This window comes from Coenobita brevimanus, chromosome 16, assembly GCF_032717465.1.
Source record: "Coenobita brevimanus isolate Jiangsu-jjx chromosome 16, ASM3271746v2, whole genome shotgun sequence".
NCBI classification, from domain to species: domain Eukaryota; kingdom Metazoa; phylum Arthropoda; class Malacostraca; order Decapoda; family Coenobitidae; genus Coenobita; species Coenobita brevimanus.
The window spans coordinates 29,146,643-29,173,177 of record NC_136969.1 but is presented as its reverse complement, the minus strand read 5'-3'; the positions used below and the strand labels follow the sequence as shown (position 1 = coordinate 29,173,177).

The following is a 26,535-nucleotide window of genomic DNA, read 5'->3' as shown; positions in this document are numbered from 1 at the left end:
CCACCGGCTCATCACAGGCTCGCTAATATCGTATCCCAGGCGCTGATTATTTAAAACACTCTGTCTTTGAAAATCCTGGGAATAAAAAGGCACTAATTATTTTATACTAACTTCCTCAAGACGCAGATCCAAGTGGGAGAAGAGAAGCATCAATTTTTAGTCTGATCTCTTTCGGGAATTTGATGTCGATCGCGCAATGTCGAAAACTCATCAAAAATTGTTAAGCTGTTTAACGATCATAATTTTGGCTACGAAGGGAATTGAGATTAATATCATTCGTGGACTCTGACAAATTTTAAGTTGGTATTTATATGAGATTTGCTACAATGGGATTGCCTGTGTAGACGCATGCGCACTCACACATACACACAAACACGACTGAAGCGGGAAGACGACTGACTGGCAGGGGGATACTTGTGCCCCGACCCTCCCCACCTCCCCTCCCGCCCCCCTCCATCTCCCCTCTTCCCCCTCCCCTTACCTCCTCTCCCCTCAACCCTCTCTCTACTGGCCAAGTTTTCCTCTCCCCTTCACCTCCCTTCATGTCACCTCATACCTCGCTGTCTTCTCAAAATTTTCCTTCTCCTCCTTTTTCTCTCCTCACCCCCCTCCTCTCCCCTCTTTCCCCCTCCCCTCATACCCCTCCCTCTGGCTGAAATTTTCCCCTCCCCTCCCTCCATCTAACATCAGCTTCTCCCCCCCCCCTCCTTCTCTCCTTACCTCCACTCTTGTCTCTCTATCTTCTTATTCCTCGACCGAACTCTCTCTCTCTTTCTCTCCCTCCCTTTATTAACCACACCTCACCTCTTCTTACACACCCCTCCCCTTCCCTCATTCCTCTCTCCCCTCTTCCTTCTCTCCTCCCCTCCCCTCCTCTTCTCTCCTCCCCTCTTCTCTCCCTGCCTTGCATAAATTCCCTAATCACACCCTCCTTCTCCCTTATCCCCCTCCCTTTCCTCCACCTTACCTTTCCTCCCCTCACACCTCTCCCCATGCCTCCCCCTCCTCCTCTCCCTCTCCAATTTCTCTCACTCATCCATGCATATATATTCTCTCTTCCTTCCTTCATCTCCTCTTACCACACCCTCCCTCCCCTTCTCTCCTTCATTCTCCCCTTCCCTCCTACCCTCCTCTCTTACTCCCCTCTTCCTCCTTCCCTCATGTCTCCCTCCACTGCACTAATTCTCCTAACCTCTCCCTCTTTCCCCCTTCTTTCTTCTCTCCTACCTGTCTCTCCTTTGTTCATCTCTCTCCTCCCTTCCTCCATCTCCCTTTTACCTCACTTCCTCCTCCCTAACCTCGACTTTCTCTCCACTTACCTCCCACCTCTATTCTTCTCTCTCCCTCTCTCCTCCCTCCCTCTCCTCCCCTTCTTCCTTTTATGCAATACTCCTCCACCTTCCTCACCGTCTGTCTCGTGCATTCCCTCTCCTCCTCCATCTCCTTCTCTCCCTTCCCTCCCTTCTCCTCTCCCTTATATGCGCTTCCCCTCCTCCCCAGCCTTATCACCCCTTCCCCTAACACCCACTTACCCTCTCCCTCCCTCTTCCCTCATCTTACCTCTAACCTTATTTTCCTCTCTCTCTCTCTCTCTCTCTCTCTCTCTCTCTCTCTCTCTCTCTCTCTCTCTCTCTCTTTCTCTCTCTCTCTCTCTCTCTCTCTCTCTCTCTCTCTCTCTCTCTAGGTCGTATCAGTAACGAGAGCAGACTTACATATCGCAGAGATGAGGCATTACAGGCGAATATTTTTAAACGCAACGCCCACTGTTTCAGAATTTCAGATAGATAATAAATAATCTACCCATCATACGTGCAGAGTGAGAGCTATAAATGAAAAAAAAAGCAAAAAACAAACAAAAATAGAAAGCAAGCAGCAAGTAACCTTTAAAATATAACTCAACTACTTTTTACGCCACCAAGCAAATTCAAACCAGTAGTCATATTTCACAACTCGGGTTTATTGAACTATACTCGTTGGGTAAGAAGGCACCCTGACACCTGTTCCTTAGCGATTTATTTTCCGAACTGCCCATTACCATCCTCGTTTATGCTTCTTATTCACCCTAACACTGTTCCTTAGCGATTTATTTTCCGAACTGCCCATTATCATCCTCTTTTATGCTTCTTATTCACCCTAACACTGTTCCTTAGCGATTTATTTTCCGAACTGCCCATTACCATCCTCTTTTATGCTTCTTATCATCTTTTTAATGTCGACATAGATTGCATGAATAATTCGTATATAATATATGTGCAGAATCAGGAATAAATCGGTAAGGAAGAGGTGTTTAGTAAGCTTCCTAACCACACGACCATACCGCCCTTGCACTCCCTGAAGCCATGTTGCGTTCCGGTAGTGAGTTGCGTTTCTGTGTTGCGAGAGAGAGAGAGAGAGAGAGAGAGAGAGAGAGAGAGAGAGAGAGAGAGAGAATCAATACCCACTGATCTGATAACTCCATTGTCTGATCCATCCCTCCATGCATCATCCAATCCACCAATATCCCGTAAAGAACGCTGAGGCCCAAAGCTAGGTTACTTAGTCCAGACATTTATAGGTGGAGGGACCAGTCGCTCTTCCCTGAATGGCATTATATGAGCCAAAAAAAAAAAAAAACACCACTCGCATTCACCCCCTTATGAGCTGGAGCGTCTTGTCCCAATAAACCACCAGGGTCCGTGTTTTCGTCTCCCTAGCACCATTTCCTTAGCGATTTATTTTTTTATACAGCTGGCTAATATCGTTTTGCGCACTATTTATGCAGATTATGGCGATATTAGAATGAGTAGTGTAATACGGAGGTGGACAGTAAGGTGTAATAAGCAAAACAAGTCGCTTAGGAAAGGTGTTAGTGGCTTCCTTATCCGACGGAAATACGAGTTCATGTGTCTGTTACCTAATGTGGTTATCAGCCAACACAGTGAATGGTTTCCTGATCATCAAGGAGCCACTTGGTCTTGTCACTTAGCGCTGTCACATCAAGGTTGCTCTACATCGAGTGAGTGGATAGCAGGTGACTTTATCCCTAATCCACCCCAATGCCCTGGTCACACTAAAAGACCCCAGGAAGGACAAATTTGCCCTTCCCTGCAATTCTCTGGTTTCATCTGAATGAATGTATGGAAAGTGCTTCTATACTCCCAATTGTTTTCTGAATCTAATGGCAGTGGCCCCTGACATTGCCTATAAGTACATGGTGGTCCAGGTGGTGGTTCAACAACATCCTCAGGCAGGTACTCGTGTATGGGACGAAACAATAGACAATCATCATCGCCGTGTAATAATTCCAGATTTTCCTTGGGTAGGTAAACTATTTTAGCACATTTTTTTATTTTTTCCTGTTTTTTATGGCGTCCTTAAGTTCAGTTCAGTCCCAGTTGAATAGATGCAAAGTGCAGAAGAATTGTATTTGTCTAAATACATGCCCTTTGGCCTTTGGCCTGGATGGATGCAGAGCTCCAACCCACCATCATCGATCATAGGGCACAAACAGTTCACAGCTTTCCCACCCTAATCCACCCAGGGGGGTAATTTTGCTCCCCCCCCCCCCGGAATTCTCTGGTTTTAATTGAAAGAATGCATGGGAAGTACTTCTGTAATCCTAATTTTCTTTCTGAATCCAATGTGAGTGGTCCATGACAACGCCCACGTCCACATGATGCATGTGTGCTTGTGTGTGTGTCACAGTGACCAATGCAATAGGATGTCTAAACAGATGGCTGGCTGCCCCTGCTACCTGCTGTTACGCCACCGCCGCGCTTGGTGCCTCGGGCTGTTTGTGTGCATGCTGTCACAGTGACTATGATAGCAGGATGACTAAGCAGATGACTGCCCCCCTCCCCCTTGCTACCTGCTGCTCCGCCGCGGCGGTCGCTGCCTCGGGCTCATGTGTGCATGATTGCATGTGCATTATTGCATGTGTCACAGTGACACATGAATATACAGCGGTCCACAGTGAAGTTCACGTAAGAGAACAAGGAGAAATTAATTAAAACATTGGGGGAAGAGCATATTTATCCTTTCAGGCGTGGATTAGGGTAAAGCTGTATTCTCGTTGGCACCTATCCAACAAGATTTATTCTGCTAATTATCAACCGCCTTTAGAAGGAAAAACGACTATGTTTTTGCCTGCCTCTCTCTCTTTGTGTGTGTGTGTGTGTGTGTGTGTGTGTGTGTGTGTGTGTGTGTGTGTGTGTTCCTATTATATCTCATGAACGGCTTGAGCTATCCACATGAAACCTTCAAGGTATCACGATGTGGCCTAAATCTTGGCCAAGTTCGAAAATGGGCACTCGGGGTCAAGGTCAAGGTCACCAAAATGGCTGCCAAAGGTCAACTAGTTTTTATCGGCCGCCTTTAGCATCATTATATCTCATGAACAGCTTGAGATATGCATGAAACCTTCAAGGTATCAAGATATGGCCTAAATCTTGGACTTGGCCACAGCATATTCTGGTGGGCGATTAGCATTCGGCTCCAGAATGCTTTTCTTTCATTACATCTTGATATTCTTACGTCGATTATTTACATCCATTTAATATCGAAAAAAACTTGCACCATTAACAAACAAGAGATTTAAATACAAACTGTTGAGAAAGAGGAGTTACGAAACCTCTTATCAGAATCCCTAATAAACATTCCTTAAGAGAAATATCGTTACTAAAAAATTCGATATAGTGAATCTGGGATGATTCTCCATACGTTCGTCGGGTTTCCTTATGCTCCCTCCCTCCCTCCCTCTCTCTCTCTCTCTCTCTCTCTCTCTAGTTTATTCTTTCTTTTTTTTTTCCGGCGATTTTACTCAGACCTAGAAAGGTTGGAAACAGTCTTTATTAGCCGCCTCACTACTGTAGTTCTTTTATCTTACTTGGCCCAGATTTTCGTCCTTCTGCAGCTCATTTAATGTAACTCATTGGCAGGAAAATACAATGCTATGGCTCTACATAATTTTCATGGCACTTTTTCATGACCAGCGCCATATTCTTGTACTAACCTATCGCTACAACTCGGCAACGAAAATGAACAGAGGACAAATTTAAGCCAAGATGGACTGAAAAGGGTATAGAAATTCCACTCAAAGTTGAATAAAATTGTATGGTGTTAGCGTTATTAATCTCTTCAGTACGGTGTATTTTTTTTACTTTATTTTTCCTGCCTCGACAGTTTAATTAAATTACGAGGGATTTCGAACTCGAGAAGTTGTATGTAGCCTTTATGACCTCTTCTGTACTAGGGGGCTTTAATAAAATAAATATATTGATGTGGAAGCGCCAAGGATTAGTTTACAAAAAAAAAAGTTACGGTACTGAAGGGGTTAAAATGAAAATGCGCCATTGGATTGTAAAGATTAATCCGTATTCTAGAAGGGATGGGTGATTTCGTAGAATCCCTTTCTTTGCGATCTATTTTGCTAACCACCATCATCCTCGCTGTTTATTTCTCCTTCATCATCATCATCATCACCTCCACCATCACCATCTTTCCAACGTCTATTTTCCCACATAAAGACTTTTTCTTTTTTTACTGTCCGCTGTTTGCTAATCCTCAAATGGCTATATCTTATTGTTGTTTGCACAGACTTCACAGCGCTTTCTCTTCGGCGATTTACTCATAAAACACAAAGCCAGTGGTGAAAGGACTGCTTCCGGTGAGGTAAGCTGAACTTGCATTTAAACAGGTGAGGTGGCCAACTGCGTCCTCACAAGTGTGCAAAAATGATCAGTAATCAGTTCTCACCGATCTGAGATAACAACACTACCCCTTGAAAATCGTACACTCGCTCTACCTTGTGTGTGTGTGTGTGTGTGTGTGTGTGTGTGTGTGTGTGTGTGTGTGTTCTTACCTAATTGTATCTTCAGAGGAATTAGTTAAGATCGTACTGTCCTGTGTATTAAATCACTTCTATCATACATATCCTTAAATTTATGAATTGTTTTCGCACATACTATTTCATTTGGTAGTGTATTCCACTGATCAATTGCCCTATTTGGGAAACTGAATTTCCTTACGTCTTTATCACCTCTTTTTTTTATGTAGTTATGCAGTGTTCTCTTCCTGATGCTTCCCCATATGTTATATGCTCATTTATGTCTATTTTCTCTTTTCCTGAGACGCATTTCTATAGCATAATCATGTCTCTTCTTTTCCTTCTCCCCTGTAATGTTGGTAGATTCAATTTTTCTAGTCTTTCTTCTTAGATTAGATCCCTTATGCTTGGTATCCATCTTGTTGCGGCCCTCTGTACTTTTTCAGTCTTATCTATGTGTTTTTTGAGATGAGGATTCCAGACTACTGATGCATACTCCAGGGTTGATCTGATGAATAAGGTTGTTATCTTTCTCAGCATGTCTTCATTTATGTATGTGAATGCTGTTCTCATATTAGCAAGCAGCATATACATGTTCCATACCTTCTCACTGATGTGGTCAGCCGGAGATAGTCTGTTACTGAAAATCACTCCTAGGTCCTTCTCTGTTTCTGATATGTGTAGGCCCGGTTCAACTTCCTAACTTATAATCCCAATCTGGTCTTTTTCCACTTCTGCCAAACCTAATTATATGACACTTGATCACACTGAATTCCATTTGCCATTTATTGCTCCAATCATGAAATTTATTTAATTCTTATGGTAGCTGTCTGCAAGAGTCTGTGTTAGTAATTTTCTTTTGTATTTTTGCATCATCAGCAAACATATATAGATAGCTTCCATTTCCACTGTTACTGTGTAGGTCATTTATATATACTAAAACTATAATTGATGCCAGCACTTAGCCCTGTGGAACTACGCTAGTCACTTCCCTCAGTGATGAGTAATTACCCCTTAGTACTGTTCTCATTTCCCTTTTTCTGAGAAAATCTTGCATCCAACAGTACAGGCTGCCTTGGATTCCTCCTTGATGGAACAGTTTCCATAAATGTTGTTGGTGCAGTACTCTGTCAAATGCTTTCTTGAAATCTAGATAGATACTGTCCACCCAACCTTCTCTTTTCTGCAATGTTTCTGCAAGTCTATCATAGTTCCTTAATAGATTAGTAACACATGATTTTCCCTTTCCAAAACCGAACTGCCTATTTTGTTATCATACTATGTGCTCAAAACACACATGCCCAAACTTTTCTTATCAGCTTTTCTAGTATTTTACTTACAACACTAGTCAGTGATATTGGTCAGTAGTTGAGTGGATTCTGTCGATTCCCTTTCTTGAATAGGGGAACAATGTTTGCTGTCTTCCAAATATCAGGTAGTTTACCTTGACCTAAGGATTCCTCGAATAATAAATATATTGGTCTACTTGACTCTTTTGCACATTCATGTAGCACCCAACCTGAAATTCGTCAGGACCATTTGCTTTTCCTTTGTCTGATTTACTTAACTCTTCCTGTACTTCTTTTTCTGATATTTGTGTATCTGGTAATATGTGTGGGCATGCATGTTCCACATCATCTCTCTCAAAATTATTTTCGTCTGTAAAAACTGATCGGAAATTTATATTTAGTACCTTACAAATATCTTCTTCTTGTGTACAGATGATCCCCACGTCCGTAAGGGACTGTATTTTATCTTTAACTTTGGTTTTCCTTCGGATGTAGCTGTAAAATAGCTTCTGTTGATCACTACTTTTATTTATAATGTCTTCCACAAACTGTTTTTGGACTTCGCTCCTCATCCTTGTATAATCGTTTCTTGTCTGTTTATAGTTGTTATATGCCCTCTCACTATTGTGTCTTCTGTATCTATTCCACAGCACGTCTCTTTTTTCTTCTGATTTTTAACATACTGTATTAAACCATTTCTTTATTTTCATTTTTATTTCTCTGTGATGTGGGGTGTAATTTTAGACTCCTATTACATAAAATTCACAGAATTTTCTATATTTAACATTTAAATCTTGTCCTCTAAGCTCCTTTTCCCAATCTGTTTATAAGAACTACTTCTTTGGGTCATGGTAGTTGCCCTTTTTGTAGTTTAGGCTCTTTTTGTAACTCTCATTACTGTTAACAATGTCATATGCAATCCTGAAGTTGCAATTTCATACTGCATGGTCACTTGTGCCGAATGAACGGTGATACATTATATTGTCAATATCATTTTCTTGCCTAGTAAATATAAGATCTAGTACTGATGGATCATCAAGTCCTCTGTTTGTGGTGTTTTCCTTTACATGTTGTTAGGAAAAACTCCAGCACAAGAGCCAGGAGCTTTTTGGTCCCAACAGCTTTCATGGCTTATTACATCCAGAGTATTCCAATTTATATTATATCGAAAACTCCAGCTAATATAATTCTTTCAGATTTCTGTTCCATTCTATGTAGTAATGCTTTTAAACTCTGAATTGTACTCTCTGCCCCGTCTTCATATTCGCCTCATTCCCAGTTGTTTGTTTTGGGTGACATGTATTAATTAGCCACAACTACACTCCCTTCAGATGTGTTAATCTCTACTGCAATCAGTTCTGCTTGTGTGTGTGTGTGTGTGTGTGTGTGTGTGTGTGTGTGTGTGTGTGTGTGTGTGTGTGTGTGTGTGTGTGTGTGTGTGTGTGATACGATAAGCTTTACTTTATTTATCTAATAAAGAATAAGAGAGAGAGAGAGAGAGAGAGAGAGAGGGGGAGGGAGGGAGGGAGGGAGGAGGAGGAGGAGGAGGAGGAGAAAAGAGGAAAGACAGACAAAACGAACAGAAAGATAACAAGATAGATACAGACTGACAGAAAAACAACCAGACAAATTGACAAAGACAACAGGATACAGAAACAGACAGAAACACAACCAGCCAGAAAGACAGATGGTTAGGAAGACGGCAAGATAAACAGAACAAGACAGACAGACAGACAGACAGCGAGACACCCAGACGGAGACAAAAAGAAACAGACAGACATACAGAGACAGATGGACAACAAAACAGGCTGACAGAAAACATAATAACAACAAGACTGACAGAAACAATGAGGCAACAAGAGACAGATAGCCAGAAACAAAGACAATATGACCGACAGATTGACAGACAAACAAACAGATACACAAAGACAGAACAACAGCCAGACAGAGAGACAGAAAGACAACAAGACAGATTCACAGCCAGAAACACAACCTGACAAAGAGATAAAGACAAAGACAGACAAACAAAGATCAAGAAGAGTGATACTAGTCCCTAATAAGAACTGTGCCTGTGAAGATATCTATAGTCCAAACACACAATCCTAATATTTCAAAACTTTTCTTTTTGCCTTCACAGAGGTGGTGGACTGTGGTAATAATGATAAATGCAAATCTTAGTGAAATCCACTCAAATACTAATGCCAGTTCATCAACCAGTTTCTCACTTGTGTAGCTGGGGTTACACCAGAAAATTTTAGAATATCATATTCACTTCTACATGCAAGCCATATACAAACTACAATATGCACAGATACAAAATCTGAATGTATTACTTCCTCACTAGTTTCATGGAATCCAGGGAAAGAAATCGTAACATTACTGATACACAGGCGATCCCTATGATCCAAACCAACATCTTTGTAAGGTCTCTTCAAAGATATGTTGTAGATGAACTCCAAATGAGGCAGAATAATGTAAATATACAACAAATCCTTGTTATATGTCAGGGCTGCACAAGAAGAAAAAATGTCAACTTTTTCACACAACCAGTACTGTAAATTGAGGGACTGGTAAATCAGCTTTATATTTAAAAATGGAACTTAAATCTGTAATCTTTCTCTAATTTACTGTGGATGTCATTGGAAATGACATAAAAAATCAACATGTTATGAAGACACTGTACCATGAAATTCAAGTTACTCCAAGAACTTAACCTAAATTCTAAGGATTAAAAAACACTGCTAATTCAAGGATATGTTCTATTAATTTCAGTGATTATACAGTATAACACATAATTAATTCATGAATGAATAAATAAGTTACAAAATAAATACTCTTTTAAAATAAATACTGAATATATAACACAAAATACTCTCACAGAGTAGAATCTCAAGAATATGCCACACCAGAACATCGTGTTCATATTATCACGTGAAAGAACAGATGTCACAGGACGATATGTTTAATTCTTCCAATACTATGGCATACTTTTAATTTCATTATAGCTACCTCCATATGATTTTATGCAGCCTGGGAAAGATTTCTTGTGTTGAGGAGTAAATTATGACTTTAATCTCAAGTGAAAAACTCTCTTATGCTAAGTAAAAATTGTCAGAAGGCAGCAAGAATAAGATTAAAAATATCCCACAAGACTTACGAGGTTAAACCTGAATATGCAAAATGGAATATCAGCTTTTAATTTCTGATGGTTATTTATGGAACACCTGTGATTATTTGATCTGATCAGCCTGTATCTCACATTACACAGTACAGTCAGCAGAAATATGTGAAGGCCGAACAAATTCCACCTTCATCATGACCTTCAATAATCAGTAAAAAAAGCTCTTACATTCCTCTTTGCAACTGAAGGCTTCTGAATACAGTACAACCCATAATCTCAAAATACATGTACAGTTATAATAATATTTTATTGTTTATCAGCACTGACAACAGAAACAGAAGAGCTAAAAGCTCAGTGAAATCAGTGCAAGTTCATTCAGTCATCAGGCTGCCATGTCTGAGCTCAACAGGGTATTCACAGTTACACTCGCTGGAGAAGGTGTCATATTCCTCAATCCCCCAATCCTGTATTAACCTCCTGAATTTTGGAAGGTCTATTTTAGTTTCTTCTTGCTCCCACCAGATGATTTTATTAAATTTAGGAAAAGCTTCTCATGCAGAAGAGGTTTATTAATGTTATTTATAACTTTTCCAGATTGAAGAGTCTGACCTAAGCTGAATCCTTTTATTAGTCAATCCTATATCAAGCCCTTCAAGATGCAGGGGTTTGAGGCAATGCTACTGTAATCCACTGCACTTAAAGACATGTGACCAACTTTCTTTCCCTAATGGTATGACATTACAGAATAGCCCCCAGTCACCTCTTAGGATCAACCCTATGCAAGGCTTGCTCTGACTGACGCTTTCTAACCACCTGACCAAGAAGAAAATGAAAAAGACATCCCTAGGCTCAATGGTTTTCAGAAAATGTATTACTACTACTACATTATGACCCTGTATTACTGCTGGGTTATGAACTACATAATACCTCTTCCCCAGTTATATATTTTGTACAGCACAAAGTACCTTGTCATCTTGTAAATTACCAACACAATTAAGTCAATATAAAACAACTGTAAACAGCATGTAAGAGATAATGAGGGGATGATATGCAAAACAAACAGCTAAGAAGGACATGTTATGAAGTCTAAGCCAATGAGAAAACAACTCTTGATGTCCCACCTACTTAATACACTTAATCTCCCACCAATGAAAGAAACCTGGTGACAGTTGAAGTTATAACCATAATGACTGCTACAACAACACACATGAAATTAATGATCTTTCCCTTTCCTAACCATTCATCTACAACCACCACTGTCTCCCACTGCAATTCACCAGGAAGGGGCCTCTTTCTCTATTCTCCTCAGTCAGCAACACAATATAAGTTGCTTGATAGGAGCAATTCAGAACAAGGAAGTAGGTAAAATCAATAATGCATTATGTTGCTTAATAACCAACGGGATCAATGCATAAGTAGGTTTCCTTTGTTTATGGTTTACATGAGTAGTGACTCTAGATTGGTAATGATAAGAGCAGTAGGGTGAGTCAGCTCCATTGGTAAAGGAAGGGTATGTGAACCATCAAATTCAGGTGTAAAAGGTTCAATGATGTGAAACAATGTTGCATACTAAGTCTGAATAAATGATTGATGTCATCTGAGTATAACAAAATGACTATCCCATAAATGTGATTAGAATGAATGGGTATGGAGCAGAGAAGGTGGGTGAATATAGGTATTACGACAGATATCAAGCAAAGACAAAAACGCAACAAAATTGCTGCCAATGCATGAAAACAGGAGTGTTGTTACTGAAGCAAAGAAACTGCTCCATGACAGCATTCTGCCATTGCAGACATCAATCATTAGACAAAGGGGACATAATTCACAGGAACAGGTACTATTGGAGCCATTTCACACTGCCATTTTTTTATGGTAAAGTCATATTTCTCTGTTAGATGGTGTGGAAGCTGGGGGCATCTTAACCTGAGAGAGTAGGCTTTCCCATACAGGGGATAAAGCTTGACAGACGATAAAAAATCGATTTTGGATAAATAACATGAAAAAGATATACCATGCACATTACTCTCACTATCAAAATCGACCAAACTGATGATACATGTACACATATGCATCGCTGCACACGTGTGGGTCAATCATTAGAAGAAATTTATGTAAAAAAAAAAATAATAATAGACTTTCAAAAGATGTATGATAAAAACCTTTTACAACAAATATAAGATGGCTTACTGTAGGAAAAATAATAAACTACTATTCCACAGTAATATGAAAAGTAGGAACGTGGATCATAAGGTGAAAGGATAAGTTACAAGAGTAACAGCTGGAAGGCATATTGTATTATACTGAAAAACAGATGTTTCATTTTTGCTTTGGTTTTTATGTTGCAAGTACCCAAAATGGCATAGCAGAACACTATAACACCAACAGACACTTATGCTTTAGGTAAGTCTAAGATGAAGATATAGGGAAGGTTACTGCACTTGTTTTCTCATCCTCTCGCCCAACTGTTCAATTAACCACTTCAGTTTTTGTTCTTTCTCAACCCCTTACTGCAACATTTGCCACACCCTTCCTAGTTCACAAGAACATATTAGGGGTAGTCAATGTTTCTGTTCTATCACAAATACTGTACTCACATACTCTAACATTCCTTTAGTTGTTTCCACTTCTGCTGTATCACAAATACCTATTACTTTAATGTTCACCTATTGATGCAACTTCTCTTGCTATATCTAAAACTAAGTTGCAAAAAGGCATACATACTTCTTATAGTAATGTTAAGATAACTGTAAATGTTCTTTCCATGCACTGTTGCAATGAAAACATGCAGGTATGGGAAAGGACAAATTACAGCATCCCAATGCAGGACACATAAAAAATATCACAGCCATTCATCATGTAATATACACTACTGTAAATAAGCTTCTGATTAAAAATTAGGTAGCACTTATATTGATAACCTTTCAAGGGTCAATATACAATTCCACAATGTGCTGATATCAGACCGGCGCACACTGACACAATGTGTTGTATATTAAGGAGAAACAGTAAACTGCCAATAATAATCTTGTACTGAGGAAGTTCATTTAATTTATATCATTATTTATTCCAGTGCTGATGCCCCATAAACTTGCTGACAGCTAAATGGACCCCTATGATGCTATGCAATGTTATCAGTTACAATGACAGAATATACCAGGCTGATGAAATAGTATACACTACAGATATTAATTGTGAAGATCAAAAAATAATTTTATGGTATAAGTAGGTCATACTGCAAGCAAGAAATGACTGGAGCAATCAAGTATGCTGATGCAAAGTTTGTGTCAAAAGGCTATGACAAATACAATAGCAATAAGTTTAAAATGTATGGCAGTAACAGATAAAATTTTTATCTGATGTAATGTCCTATTTTTGACATCTCCCTTTTTTTCCTACATGATACCAAACAATAGAACCCCCATGCTACAAAAAGTAAACTCAAACTTTATGATGAAATAAGACATAACCAGAACTTCCTCACTCTGCCAGAAGAAAAGAATGCAATACCAGCCACAGAACCCATCACTGCTAACTGTTCGTGAACCCTTGAATCCAGGCATGTCATAACCATTTTATTCTAGCTATCTCCAGACAGTTGCAATCAGTTTGCATGGGACTTGAAACTGGCAGAGCTGGATATGGCCTTAATCCACTCCTCAAGTACTTGAGTAGAATAAATAAAATTACTGAACAAAGTTGCCTGGTGATGACAAGAATAAACTAAAGCATACATTAGTGGATTCAAGGAGCTAATATACCAGCATAGATACTATAAAAAATTATTGCTATTCGTTTTAAAAACAACAGATTAAAAAAAAACTTAGCCTTACAAATGCCACTCTGCTACACATTTCACCAAACTTGTGCGTAAAAACTTCAATTTACAGTAATACTCACATAATTAGCATATATGGTATAATCCACTTCCATCCAACATCAGTCTCTCTATATACATATTTCTGGCTTTCATATTCTTACATACTGTACTACATTATGATGGTGACTGTAAAGGCCATGTTCTAGGTTGCATACAAGACTTTTAATGTCTCTCCCTTAGTTTTTTTTTTTTTTTTTTTTTTTTTTTTTAAGACATACTACTCCTCAACATTCTCTTCATATATTATCTATATCAATTTACCATTGTCACTGTTTACATCAACAGCATACAAGAAGATAATGAGGTATAGTGTTCACAAAAAAATAACTAAGGAAGAGGTATGAAAGCCCCAGCCACACTGCAGGTACGACTTGTCGCAAACCTGAAAATCGGGAAACCAGTCCCCGACCACGGAGGTCTCCGAGCAGTTGTGCCACCAATCGGCTAGCGGTGGTCATCCAGTGTCCGTCCAGTGAGGGGCCAAACGGTGACCATGGCCAGGTACACACAGGTCAAGACACCGACGGGCGGCCGGCCGGTCATCGGCAGGCTGCTGACAAACAGCGGCTGGTCTGCGTCCTGTCACAGTTTAGACCACAACCACTAGACCGACACCAGCCACGGATTGCCTGGCTGCTGGTCTCGGTCCAGCCCACCACCTGTCGCTCGACCAGTCGCCAGCTGGACGGCGGCTGGACTTCATCCACCACCATGGACAAGAGGCTTGTGGACGGCAACTGCCGCAGTTCAGTCGTCGCCTTGACAGAGTGCGGATGGCCACGGCACAGAGCAGGCGGTGACTGGAGTCCGTCCAGATGGCAACCACCGCTTAAAAATCAGGTGTCGCTGACCAGTCACAGTCCGTATGCCAGCCAGACGCAGTCCAGCCGCCCATTGGGCGGCTTCCGTGCCACGACATCGGTGGTCGCGGGGAGGTTTTTCGTGCAGCACGAAAAACCTTGCAACGATTTTTTGGTCGCCATGGTGGCCTGCGGCTAGACCAAGACATATGAAGACCGGTAGTAAACCTCACCAAAAACCACCCCCGACTTGCAGGTCGCGGGTGATTTGTGATAAGTCATACCTGCAGTGTGACTGGGGCCTAAGAAATCTCCAAAGCCACTGAATACAATCCCTAATTAAATAAGAGGTAGTGGTCATTATAGTAAATCCCTTCAATCTGATGACATGTTCATTCTCTTCTTACTACCATAGCTCCAGATTATTTCAATAACCTTAAGACAGACTTTTTGAACAAGAAGAGTAAGATACTTTCAATAGCCCTTTTAATATGAAATAAACTGAATGTCATATGGAGGTAGCAAGAATATAATTATACATCATCATACTGAAGGAGTTAACTCTCAAAATCATACTAGTACAGTACACTTTAAATATCAGTGAGACTAATTTACTGTATGTCTGACATTAAAAGCTATGTTAAGGAGAAGCATAGTGCAAGGTAGCACAACATCTTACAAGAACTTCAGTTATACTACAGAAATCTCTGTTATGAATTCAGTGAGACAATATTAAAAACAACATTAAATAGCATATACTTTGGTACACTACCATACAGTTCAGTGGTAAATCCTGAGAAGAGAGGGGGGGGGGTCTTGGTGGTCAAATTCAATTTGGCAAATTACACCATGCTTCTTTTTAAGGAATCTCCTTATTGACTCTGATCATGGAGCAACTGTTTTCTACAGATTGAAAGCTAAACTAAATACCAGAATCATCTAAATGTCCCCAATGGTTAATGGAAACTACCGCAAGTTCAAACTCCCCATATTTTAGCAGTGCCATATGGGCCTCTTTTTCAGCCCACCAAAAAAGAACACATTACCTCTGCCTTTTAGAAATGCATGCAGACAACACATACTGTACAATTATATAAACTTAATTAAAGGATAAAACAACTCATGTATTCCAAAACCTTGCTGACCCTACTGACAGTTATTTAGTTTATGGTTATGCAAACTAAACCTGCATTAAATATACCCTATCATATGGTAAGGAATCATGGTTGGAATGATGTATGGGATGATTATTATATTTTTTTTACCAAACAATTTTTAAATACTGTACAAGACTGCCTACTGAGTAAAAAGTACAGTTGCTCCCATACCTATGAATTTATCTGGTTCCAAGAGTTGGAAATATATTGATACTTGTGGTTATATATGTACAAATCCTTGGTAAATGTTCTGAACACAAGTAGAAACCTATATATCACAGGTGTACCAACTGGATCCAAAGATTAGGTACTTTTAGAAGATTTAGGCCTATAATGCATTATTTTGTACAGTAGATTTCAATGACAAATAATCTAGTAAATGCCTCTCAACAAAGTTTGTATCTGTCAAAGTTTGTAAGTAGGAGAGCAGCTGTACTGGACCACCCCCTCCCTTTTTATTAAATGCTGGATACATCCCTGCAATTATAAAATGATAATTGTGACTAAATTCTCTGACAGAACTACCACATGGGTTTTGATCCATTCACAACACACACCATAATAAAATGCCAATCATTATGCTAACCTTTAAATTATCATCTTTTAAAAAATACCAACCAGTGAGCTAACCTCTATGTTATTAGTACAGCTTGAATACTATACAGCATGTGGTATTACATGGATAGAAAGAATGACAAAAAATAAGGAAGTGAAGGAGCACTGTGGTGTGGCTGTGGATGTGATAGAAAGTGTTAGGAGAAATACAATGAGGTGGTTAGGCCATGTCAAGAGGGTGGAGAGCAAGAAACTAACAAGGAGAGTCTATGTGAGAGTGGTGGAAGGGGGCAGAGGGAAGGGGAGGCAGAGGATGAGATGGAGGGATGGAGGGGGGTGTGAGCTGAGAGCAGGGCAATAAAATGGCATTGGACAGGGTGACATGGAGGCGATTTGTTTGTGGCCATCCCTTACAGGATTGAGGCGCCTGGCAATAGATAGATAGATAGATAGGTATATTATGATGATGTCTTTCTGTAGTCCATCCTTGCCACTTTCAAATTATTTTATTTAACTTTGGGGAAGGCTTTTGCAGTGACGGGATTAGAAACAAGCTCCAATAAAGTCCTCAACTCTGAAAGATCTCCCTGAGTTTGAATAAAGGTGTCAGACACCAATAAGAATGAAGCAAAAATGACATCAAGCTGAATGGGTTACATAGCATACAACTACCAAATACTCCACTTTCTTGGCTCCATAAAAAAAAAAAAAAAAATTCTAATGACAATGAGTTACAATTATAGTGGACTTTTGCTACATACTGTACTTAGTGAAAAGCAAAGAACATAATTAAGTCAATAACTGTAATGGTAAAGTCAGCATATTACATAATCACTGCAGAACCCTTTTTTTTTTTCTTTTTGGGGTGGGGGGGTTGTCTATTTAAATTTGTTATCAGTTGCGGGATCTGAACTAGGTTTAAAACACTATTCTGGTGATACCATACTTCACCTCCCTCAGCTATTTCAGGACTGCTTTTATACCAATTACTATATGTTAGCATGTGAAACTCATCAAGCCCAGGTTTAATACTGAAACAGAATTGACCAAGCTTTAAGTACACTCATTTCATGGGACCTCTTTCTATTTTCAGAAGAATAGCGCTAGCATAATTCTGCACCTTCAAAGTCATACCCTGCTGCAGATACTCTTATGATACTACAGACACAACACTTTAATTCACATTTTCATGGGTATAGGAGGCTTTTTAACACCTTTTCTTTATCAATTTGTTTTGGTCTAGCATTGTTTTGTAAGTCTTATATTGCTTTCATGTTGACATACAGTAGTTGGGATAAATAATATTCAATATATGTTACTATGACATATGCAGACATAACTAAGCGGGAAGGCAGTGCTAGAGAGCCTCCTATAATTGAGAATACAATCCCTTCTGCTACCCATTCCTCACACTCTTAATAAAAATAAGTTTTAATGGCTGTCATCCACTTACAGTTTTAGACAGTCAGGCTCATGCAACTGCTAAGTGCATGAGCACGTGCACATATTTACCGGCAATGAATGCTCACTTGAGTCTCCTTGTTCATTTCACAGGATACGATGCTGTGCCAGTTTTGAGGTCCGAATATAACCATAAGAAACTTTCTTAAATAGCTCACTCCCTTACACAAGTAGCAGCATCACAGCATGAAGTAGTCAACAATTAATCTACTGTACTGTATATGCTTAAATGCCTTTACATTAGGAATGATAATGGTTACTTTACTGAAGGAAATATTCTCCTGGCAACTGAACCACCAGGGTGAGTAATTGGGTTACTTCTTATGTCTGCAACTGTACAATTTTAATAAATCAAAAGTGCAGTACAGGTATACCTCGATATACGATACCCCTAGATGCGATACGCTGGCTTAACAATGGGGATAGAAACACCACCATACTCCACCTAGCGATGGCCAAATCCTGGTTTAATGATAGGTTTTGATCTTTTTTACTGATTTTGAAGATATTTTAGACTAAAATTGTGTGTTCATGTTGATTTATGAACTGTTTTTAGACTTAGATTAATGTGTTTTAGCCATAGGTGGGGTGAACATTGTCATACAAAGGTACAGTTTACTATGCTTGATATTTTCCAGACTTATATTTGATGGTTTTCAGATTTTATCTGCTGCTTTTAGTTGGTTATTTGCAGCTGTTAGGCCATTTAGAATGACTTTTAACTTGTTTTTAGGCTCATTTGGATGGGTTTCAGACTTGGTTGGGGGGGAAACCCAAGGCTGAAAAAAAGCATCCCATTAGGGTACTTTACTGTACATGTTAGATCTATCTCGACATACGATACCCTGCCTAACGATGGAGTTTTACCTAACCAATGGCATCGTTAAACCAGGGTATGCCTGTACTTTGAAGAAAAGGAGGTGCATCTCTTTAAACTGTCAAGTAAAAGATTAGAAGGATCATTGATGCAAGCTAATAAACAAAGACAAAATTCTCGTCACCATTACTTCATGTCATCAATCAATCACTAAACAATACGGTACATTACGGCCTGTAAACTCTACAGTATGCCCCTCATCACTACTGTCTTTTTACACATCTTATGATTTTAAAATTTCAAAGCACTTCGTTTAGAAATCTATACTGCATTAGCTTAAACTCCACTTTAATCCTAGGAAGAGTAGCTACTTCCTAATCAGCCCTTGGAAAATAGTCTACATTATCTTCTCGCATATATGCCTCCTTTTTTCGTATATGGTCTAAAATCTCAGCCTCGGCGTAAATACTCCTTTCATCCAGTACCCTGCTATATCTTCCAGTTGTCTCCACTCTCTCCTCTTCCCCAGAGAACCACAAATGGGGTCTGTCATCATCAAAATACCCATCATTTACAAGCACAGAGTCAACAATACCCTCCTCCTCATTTAATATATGATCCTCAGTACTAGACAACACATGACCTTTACGTTCCTCAGGCATTATCTCTCCAGAGTTTTCATACGAAGAATCCTCAATCACAGGATTAAATGTAAATGTTTTCTCCGACCCCTCACTACTTTCCCCTTCACTATATCCTTCTGTCCTTTCCACAAACTTCTGTTTTTCTTCTTCCTTTCTCAGTTCTGATTCTCTCTTTCTCTTTTTAAATGTAGAGTGCATCTCCTGCCCTATTTTAGGTAGAACTTCACGTGTAGCCCAAAGGTAGACATCCAATGTCTTTTCTGTGCAATGAGCAATGAATCGCACAAAGGGCCTGGTATCACCTTCATTTGCAGTTTGTAGACAGTCATAATAAAGTAAACGGTCTTGTTTGCGAATGATCACTGGGGGATAGCCAGCCTGTCAATGAAAAGATGGATATTAGACAAAGACCGTAAGACAGTGCTGGGGAGGTGTAAAAATTACTGTAGTTTGTTGAGAGCACCTTGTTTAAGGATTGCCAAGAAAAAATGGAAATTACAGAGTAATAGCTTCACTTCAGTGTACTTACGCCAAATGAAGAAAGGATATGTACGACAAATTATGCAAGATATATATGAATAATATCTAATCAGTGGTGAAACAGAGACAATTTAAAAAAATATAATGTACACACACAACTCACACCCTTAATTACACATAACTGGTGGCAAACAAATATAACAGTACTTTACAGAAAATACTTTAACATCCTCAGGCAATGCTTCAAAATGTCACAGCCATTCACCTGTGGTGTGTGTAAAATCTGAATTAGAAAACAGTAACTCTTTTCCTCATGCATACCTCCCAACTCTTCACCATCAAAAGCTGTCTCTCAGTCTGCCACATAATCTATTTCTAATAAGCAAATAAAACCTTCTTTTTTGCCACCCTGTGTGGTCCTTTTTTTTTTTTTTTTTTTTTTTTTTATAACCCACTGGAACAATCTTTATTACCAAACCTACTTTGATTTTAATATCATCATCCAATCAAAATAACAACAACAACAAAAATCCCCTATTCACCTAGCCAATTCCAAGATATACTAGATCTTTAAGAAAATCTTCCATAGGGTCAGATTTTTTTTTTTTCTTGTCTCTTTCCTTACACAAAATGACTTGACCAACCACCTGGCTTCCTGTGCATTCCTTACAGCTATCAATCTTTACAACACATCATACAGTATTACCTCCTGACCACCATTCCACATACATACATGATCCAAACAGTATCTAAAAAAAACAAACATCATTGAGAATTCAGACAAAACTAAGATATAATAAATATAAAACATACCTGCATCAAGAGGAAGTTCATCAGGAGCCTGGCTGTCCTGCCATTTCCATCCGCAAAGGGGTGTATGAAGACTAGCTTGTAGTGAGCCAGGGCTGCATATTTGATGGGATGCAAATTCTGGGCTTCAGGGGAGTTAAGCCAAGTCACAAAATCCTCCATCAAAACTTGTAGTCGCGTGGGTGGAGGAGGTATGTGGTCGCTGACGTACACCTAACATATCATGGTATCAACAACAGGAATACCAGTGGACCGGCACACCACACCACTTTTGTGCCCAGCTGGGCGGTCACACAATAAGAAATAATGTGGTAGACAGTCATCCCTCTGGCTGTGAAATACTGGTACTTACTTTGCATTTTATTTTGCTAATGTAAGACAATTTTACAATACCCCAAAGAAAGATGGGATCCAAATATGTTATACTATAACATATAATGTTTTGCTCTAGAATTACCAACTAAGTATTTTACTGCAACTTACACTGGACAATTTTCTTCAGTTCAGCTCACCACAGTCATAGAGTTAAGAGAACAATATCCTTGTTTACAGACATTTTATAGATAAATAATTAGGATTTCCACAAAAACTTTGGAAACCTTTAACAGTACAAAAATAAGAATGCCTGACTTCAGTTTACCTGAATTTACCAGTTCCTTAACATGTTTTGTAATGTACAGTACCACACTAAATATTGCCACTTGCTTTTGTGTTAATTTCGTTCATACAATGCATTCTTGATTTAATTGTACAGTCCATACCTCAATTCTACTACAGTATTCAAGGTTTCAGACAATTCGTTCCAGCCAACTCAACTAGGGCTATTTTGGGCAAGTATACCACAGCAGTCATCAATGAACCCCCAGCTACACAGAAAGTGACTGTGAAGAGTTATGGCAACAGAAATCAAGTACCATTCTATACTCTTTTCACTTTAACTCAACCTAAAATTGCCATCCCTCTGTCTTAAATGGTTAGTTGTAGCAAGAGATTAAAGCTAGAATATGGTGATAGCCACATGGATGTACTACAGAAAAGATGTGGAGTCACAGTACTGTCTTTTCTGCTAAAATCTGGGACAAGTTAAGGTAAGAGAACTACAGTGTTTTCATATAGTATCCCATGACAAGGGTGTGTTCCCTGGAAAGGTCGCGGTCACCTGATATCTCCAATGTAGACAATGACAGCTTTCATTTCTCATGAATTACCGTACAAAGTGTATCGCTAGTTTTGTGTGAAGATATGAGATTGGGAAGTGTCATTTCTCACACTATTTCTGGAACAAATTTCAGAATGATAGTGAGGATGATGATGAATGATTTGTTTAGATTCAATGTAATATTAGTGGAAGGGAGGCCAAGTAATTTAAAAAAAAAAAAAAAAAAAAAAAAAAAAAAAAAAAAAAAACAATGTTGTGTCAAATGTAATACATCAGAACATAAACTCCAGTGCTACCTTATCATGTAGCAATTTATAAATATGCAAAAGCTCCATACATCTTTCAAGTACCCTAAATTAAGACTTTGTTATTTTTTTTTTAATCACTTTTGCTATGAAGTTCACCATAAACTACAAAAAAAAATTGCCAATTACAGTTCCACTGTTATGTACAGTACTTATAAAGCTGATCTGTCAGTTTCTCCAATTTACAGTACTAGTTGCACCGAATACATTATGATATTTTGGATTAAACTCTGACTCATAACAAGACTGCCTGTACTCATTAATCCAACATAAACAGCTCAACTTACCTGTGTGGTACGCATAGTTCCTGCTTGAATGGGGTCAACATGGCCGAGAACACGTCGATGTATCTCTAGAATGTCATGCAATGAGATCCGCCCAATCCTGTGCACCAGTGTGGTATTGATGAACTTCAGTGCTGCATCTAGACCCAAGATCTCATTGTGCTCCATCACACTTTTTCCTGTTGAACAAATTACATCATAAATATATATTTCCCAAATTTAATAAAAATCATCTGATATTAGGAGGAATAAACTAAAAAGGATATTGTCCATAGGCACAAGGTAAATTACAGTCTCTCTTCAACTCACCACCAACACTGAGTCTAGTCTCAAGTATAGATCTTGTTTGCGCAAGTGTCATGGTATTGCCCTCGAGGCCAGCAGTGTGGTAGACATGGTGGTAGTATGCCTCCTTCTTGATGCGACGGAGAGCAGCCGAGGAAGCTGGGATACGGGCTAAGTCGTCCCGTTTGTTGTCAATGCGGCTCAGGATCTCCGAGTCCATTTCGTCAACTAGTGGCTGGGTGCGTTGACGGTTTCTGTTAAGGGAATTGTGATACAATCAAGAATCTTGAGACCTGAAGCGTGAATGAATGAATATGTGGCCCATTTTACTGAACATGCTGCTGATAGGTTTTTGTATAAGCATATTTATTTTCTATCTTCTTTCTTGCTTTATGAGTCCTATCTCACCTCACCTTTGGTTATGGAAAAAAAATAAATAAATAAAGAGGTTGGAATGATGATGATGATGATGATGGTACAGTAAAAGGCAAAGACCCTTAACAGGTACTGGTAAATGGTAACAACCAATCTCTATACATAATAAGAAAATGGTACAGTAATTGTAAGGTACTGTAATCTTACTTAGGGAACCTGGATGGAAGAGGTCAGTGATGTGAAAATGAGAAATGTTCCTTACAGTACAAACTACTTACATGCAATATTGTATGGTACCGTACCTCACCCATCATCATCATCATCCACCCCTACGTGAGATATGGATCATGAGATGATAAATGATAATGATGATGATAAGGAGGAGGGAAAAGAAGGTCTGGTACCAAGTACACAGTTTTCTGATGAGCAGAACACACTCCAGATTACGACTCTAAGTAAAGCAATGTGTTGTCAGGCTATCGTAATAAGAAAGATAACATTACATAACCTACTTCACTGATAACACCAGCTTCAAGGCATTGCACTGCACATGTAATATACTGTAAAGTGCAGCCTCTGAATACAAACATGCTATGATACATAGCGACAGTATGCATGTATGTACTGTACAGTATGTACAGTACTACAGCGACAGGCTTGTAAATGACTGACGGTGACAGGCAGCTCTACTAAACATGTTCAACCCATGTTTTATATGTCCTGAAGGGCAAATACTGGTAACTTGCAGGGGTGTGGAACACCATTTTGTCACTGCAAAAATTACTCCCCCCCCCCCCATGCTTCATGTATGAGTACAGGTGTGGAAGGCTTAGGAGAGTAGGGTGAGAAGTGCACGTGGAAATTTCAACTGGTGTAACTGTGTTTGTAAATGAGAGAGTCTGTATTTACATGCCCTTGAGGAAACCCTAACAGGGTGCATAGGCTACAGATAAGAGAACATTAAAGAGCACATTAATGTACTTCTTTACTGTCCACCCCTGGGTGGTAATGAACCTAGGTCAGAAGCAATGACAGACACATGTTAATGAATCACCCACTTGCCAGAGGCCCCACAGTCCATGCACCTATAATGTGTCACTTTTTTTTACATAATTTGGCTACAATGCAAAGTGTAACTGACACAACCCCAAAAAAGGTAATCAGTTTTTTTCTCTCTCTCTCCCCTCCAGGTGACTTTGCATTGAGTGACATGCCAAACGGTTTCTTGTAACCCAGGAAACCATTTGCTACACTGGGTTGAACCCACATAACCAAATGACACCTGGCAGCCTAGTGGGCTACAGCATTTAAAGTGGATGAAGCATGTATGGGTTTCTGTCTGTGAGATGCCTGGGGTTTATTGTTCACATAATGCCACTCAAGGGCCAGTGAAGCCAGTCACCCTTGCTGTAAATGTCTAGCCCCGGGCCTCTATGCTTTTGGTGGGGCAAAAGAGGATTGGATGATGGATGGATGAACAGCTAATATTTCTTTATTAAAACTTTCCAGCTTTACCGATACGCTTGAAAATTAGCAGATGATACATCCAATATTCCTTATTTCCAACTTTACCTAAGTGCTCTGGAATTAGCAGGTGAAACAGCCAGTGCTCGCAAGTACAGCTTATCAGCGCGAACCACATCATTCCTGTGTTGCTCCAGGAACTCCCCATAATATATCAAGACATCGGGGTGCCTTGGGGCCAGAGTAATGGCGTGTTCCAACAACCTTCCTGCTCGAGCGCTCTTGCCACTGAACACCAACTCCCTTGCTGCCTTCACTGTATTCAGTGCTTCCAGTTCAACATCTGAGGAGGGGAAACATCAATGAGAAGGTGACAATAAAAATCAGATGGTGTTCTATAAAGGCTCTTTCCACTGAACACCTCACTGCCTTCACCATACTCTGGCATCTGATGGAGACTTGGACAAATAGCAGGCAATGTACCGGGTATATCAACTGCTTTTCTGTATTTCCATTTTGATATACTGGTAATACCGGTATTTATCAAATGGTTTTGTAAATTTTGTATTGCCAATAAAAATCAGTATTTTTTGTGAAAATTAAGCTTTTATAATAGCATTTTTTTTTCTTTAGCTAATTTTTTATTTGACTTTAAAATTTCTACATAAAACTAACTTCCTCTCTCTCAATTGCAAGTTCCTCAATTTTTGATATATTTTTATCATTCTTTTCTCAACATTTAATTCTTGTTGACACCATTTCACCAATAAACTTCCTCAAACTATGTTCTGACAGATGAGCTTGTTGGTAAGACAACAAGAGAGAAACCCTGCCAAAAGACATACCAATAAATTTAAGTAAAGAAAAAAATAACATTAAAAAGGGGTTAACTTGGGTCTGATTAAATTAGGAAAGGGTGGATTACCTTTCCACATGGCTAAACTCACTTATAAAAATCTATCCAACTACCTATAGCCCGACGCCCTAATCCCGCAAAGGGTGGCCGCAGACAAAACGCCTCCAAGTCGCTCTGTCACCCACCATTTGACTGCCCTCCCTCCGACTCATATACCTCTCAACTCCATCCCATACAGAAAGATGAGTAGATGGCCCTGAACTTCACTTTTACCTTATACTGTATTCAAAAGGGAACGAAGTCATGATTAAAAAACTCGTGGTAACTTTTGGTTCAAATTATTGGCTGCGGTATTGCTACCTACGTTTATCCTCCAGTTCCGTCGTTTGTTTCTTGGAGATAGCGTGGTTGTCATCGTGAGCTCCAAGCAACGCCATGGCCACATACCCGTCATCCATGAGCCCCAGGTGAGCCCCAGCTGGCAGAACACCCAGAGAGGAAAGTAGAGTTCCATCGGATGACGTGTACGATGTGAAGTAATTCCGCATAAAGGACACAAGCACTGCAAATATCGCTCCGCAGATGAACACGGCGAACAGAGTAACCTTATTCATCTCTTCACTCTGTAAGTTTCTGAAGATATCGCGAGAAACAACATAATTGTATCTGCGGAGGTCACAGACGTGCCTCAAGACTTTCAGCATTTGTTGTCCTATTACGTCACTCCCCAGCTTCCACTGCAACTCATATCCAGGGATTGTGTATATAAGAATACTAAACTGCCAACTTAAAAGGATTGATTTTTACGAATTACTTCCTTGAAATTAAAGTGATATGTAGACTTAAAGAGATAATTTAGAGGCGGACATGTTTTCTAATGCTCCATTTGAAATATTTATTGTTGTAAAGGGTGAACAAGTGAAGTACAGTAGTTGTTGTGTTCATAAATATTTACACAATGTTCCTCATCAAATTATGCGTAAAAATCAG

The 26,535-nt window shown here is 39.4% G+C and overlaps 1 protein-coding gene across 1 annotated transcript; it reads right to left on the bottom strand.

Moving 5' to 3' along the window:
- Positions 1 to 19,185: 19,185 nt before the first annotated feature.
- Positions 19,186 to 26,249, bottom strand: Fic (FIC domain protein adenylyltransferase). Its single transcript, XM_080265667.1, has 6 exons — positions 25,910 to 26,249; positions 24,798 to 25,032; positions 22,875 to 23,104; positions 22,569 to 22,744; positions 20,821 to 21,030; positions 19,186 to 19,905 (listed from the first exon to the last, which is right to left on the bottom strand). The coding sequence occupies exons 1-6, from the start codon at positions 26,247 to 26,249 to the stop codon at positions 19,258 to 19,260; spliced, it is 1,839 nt and encodes a 612-aa protein (XP_080121793.1). The 3' UTR covers positions 19,186 to 19,257.
- Positions 26,250 to 26,535: the final 286 nt, after the last annotated feature.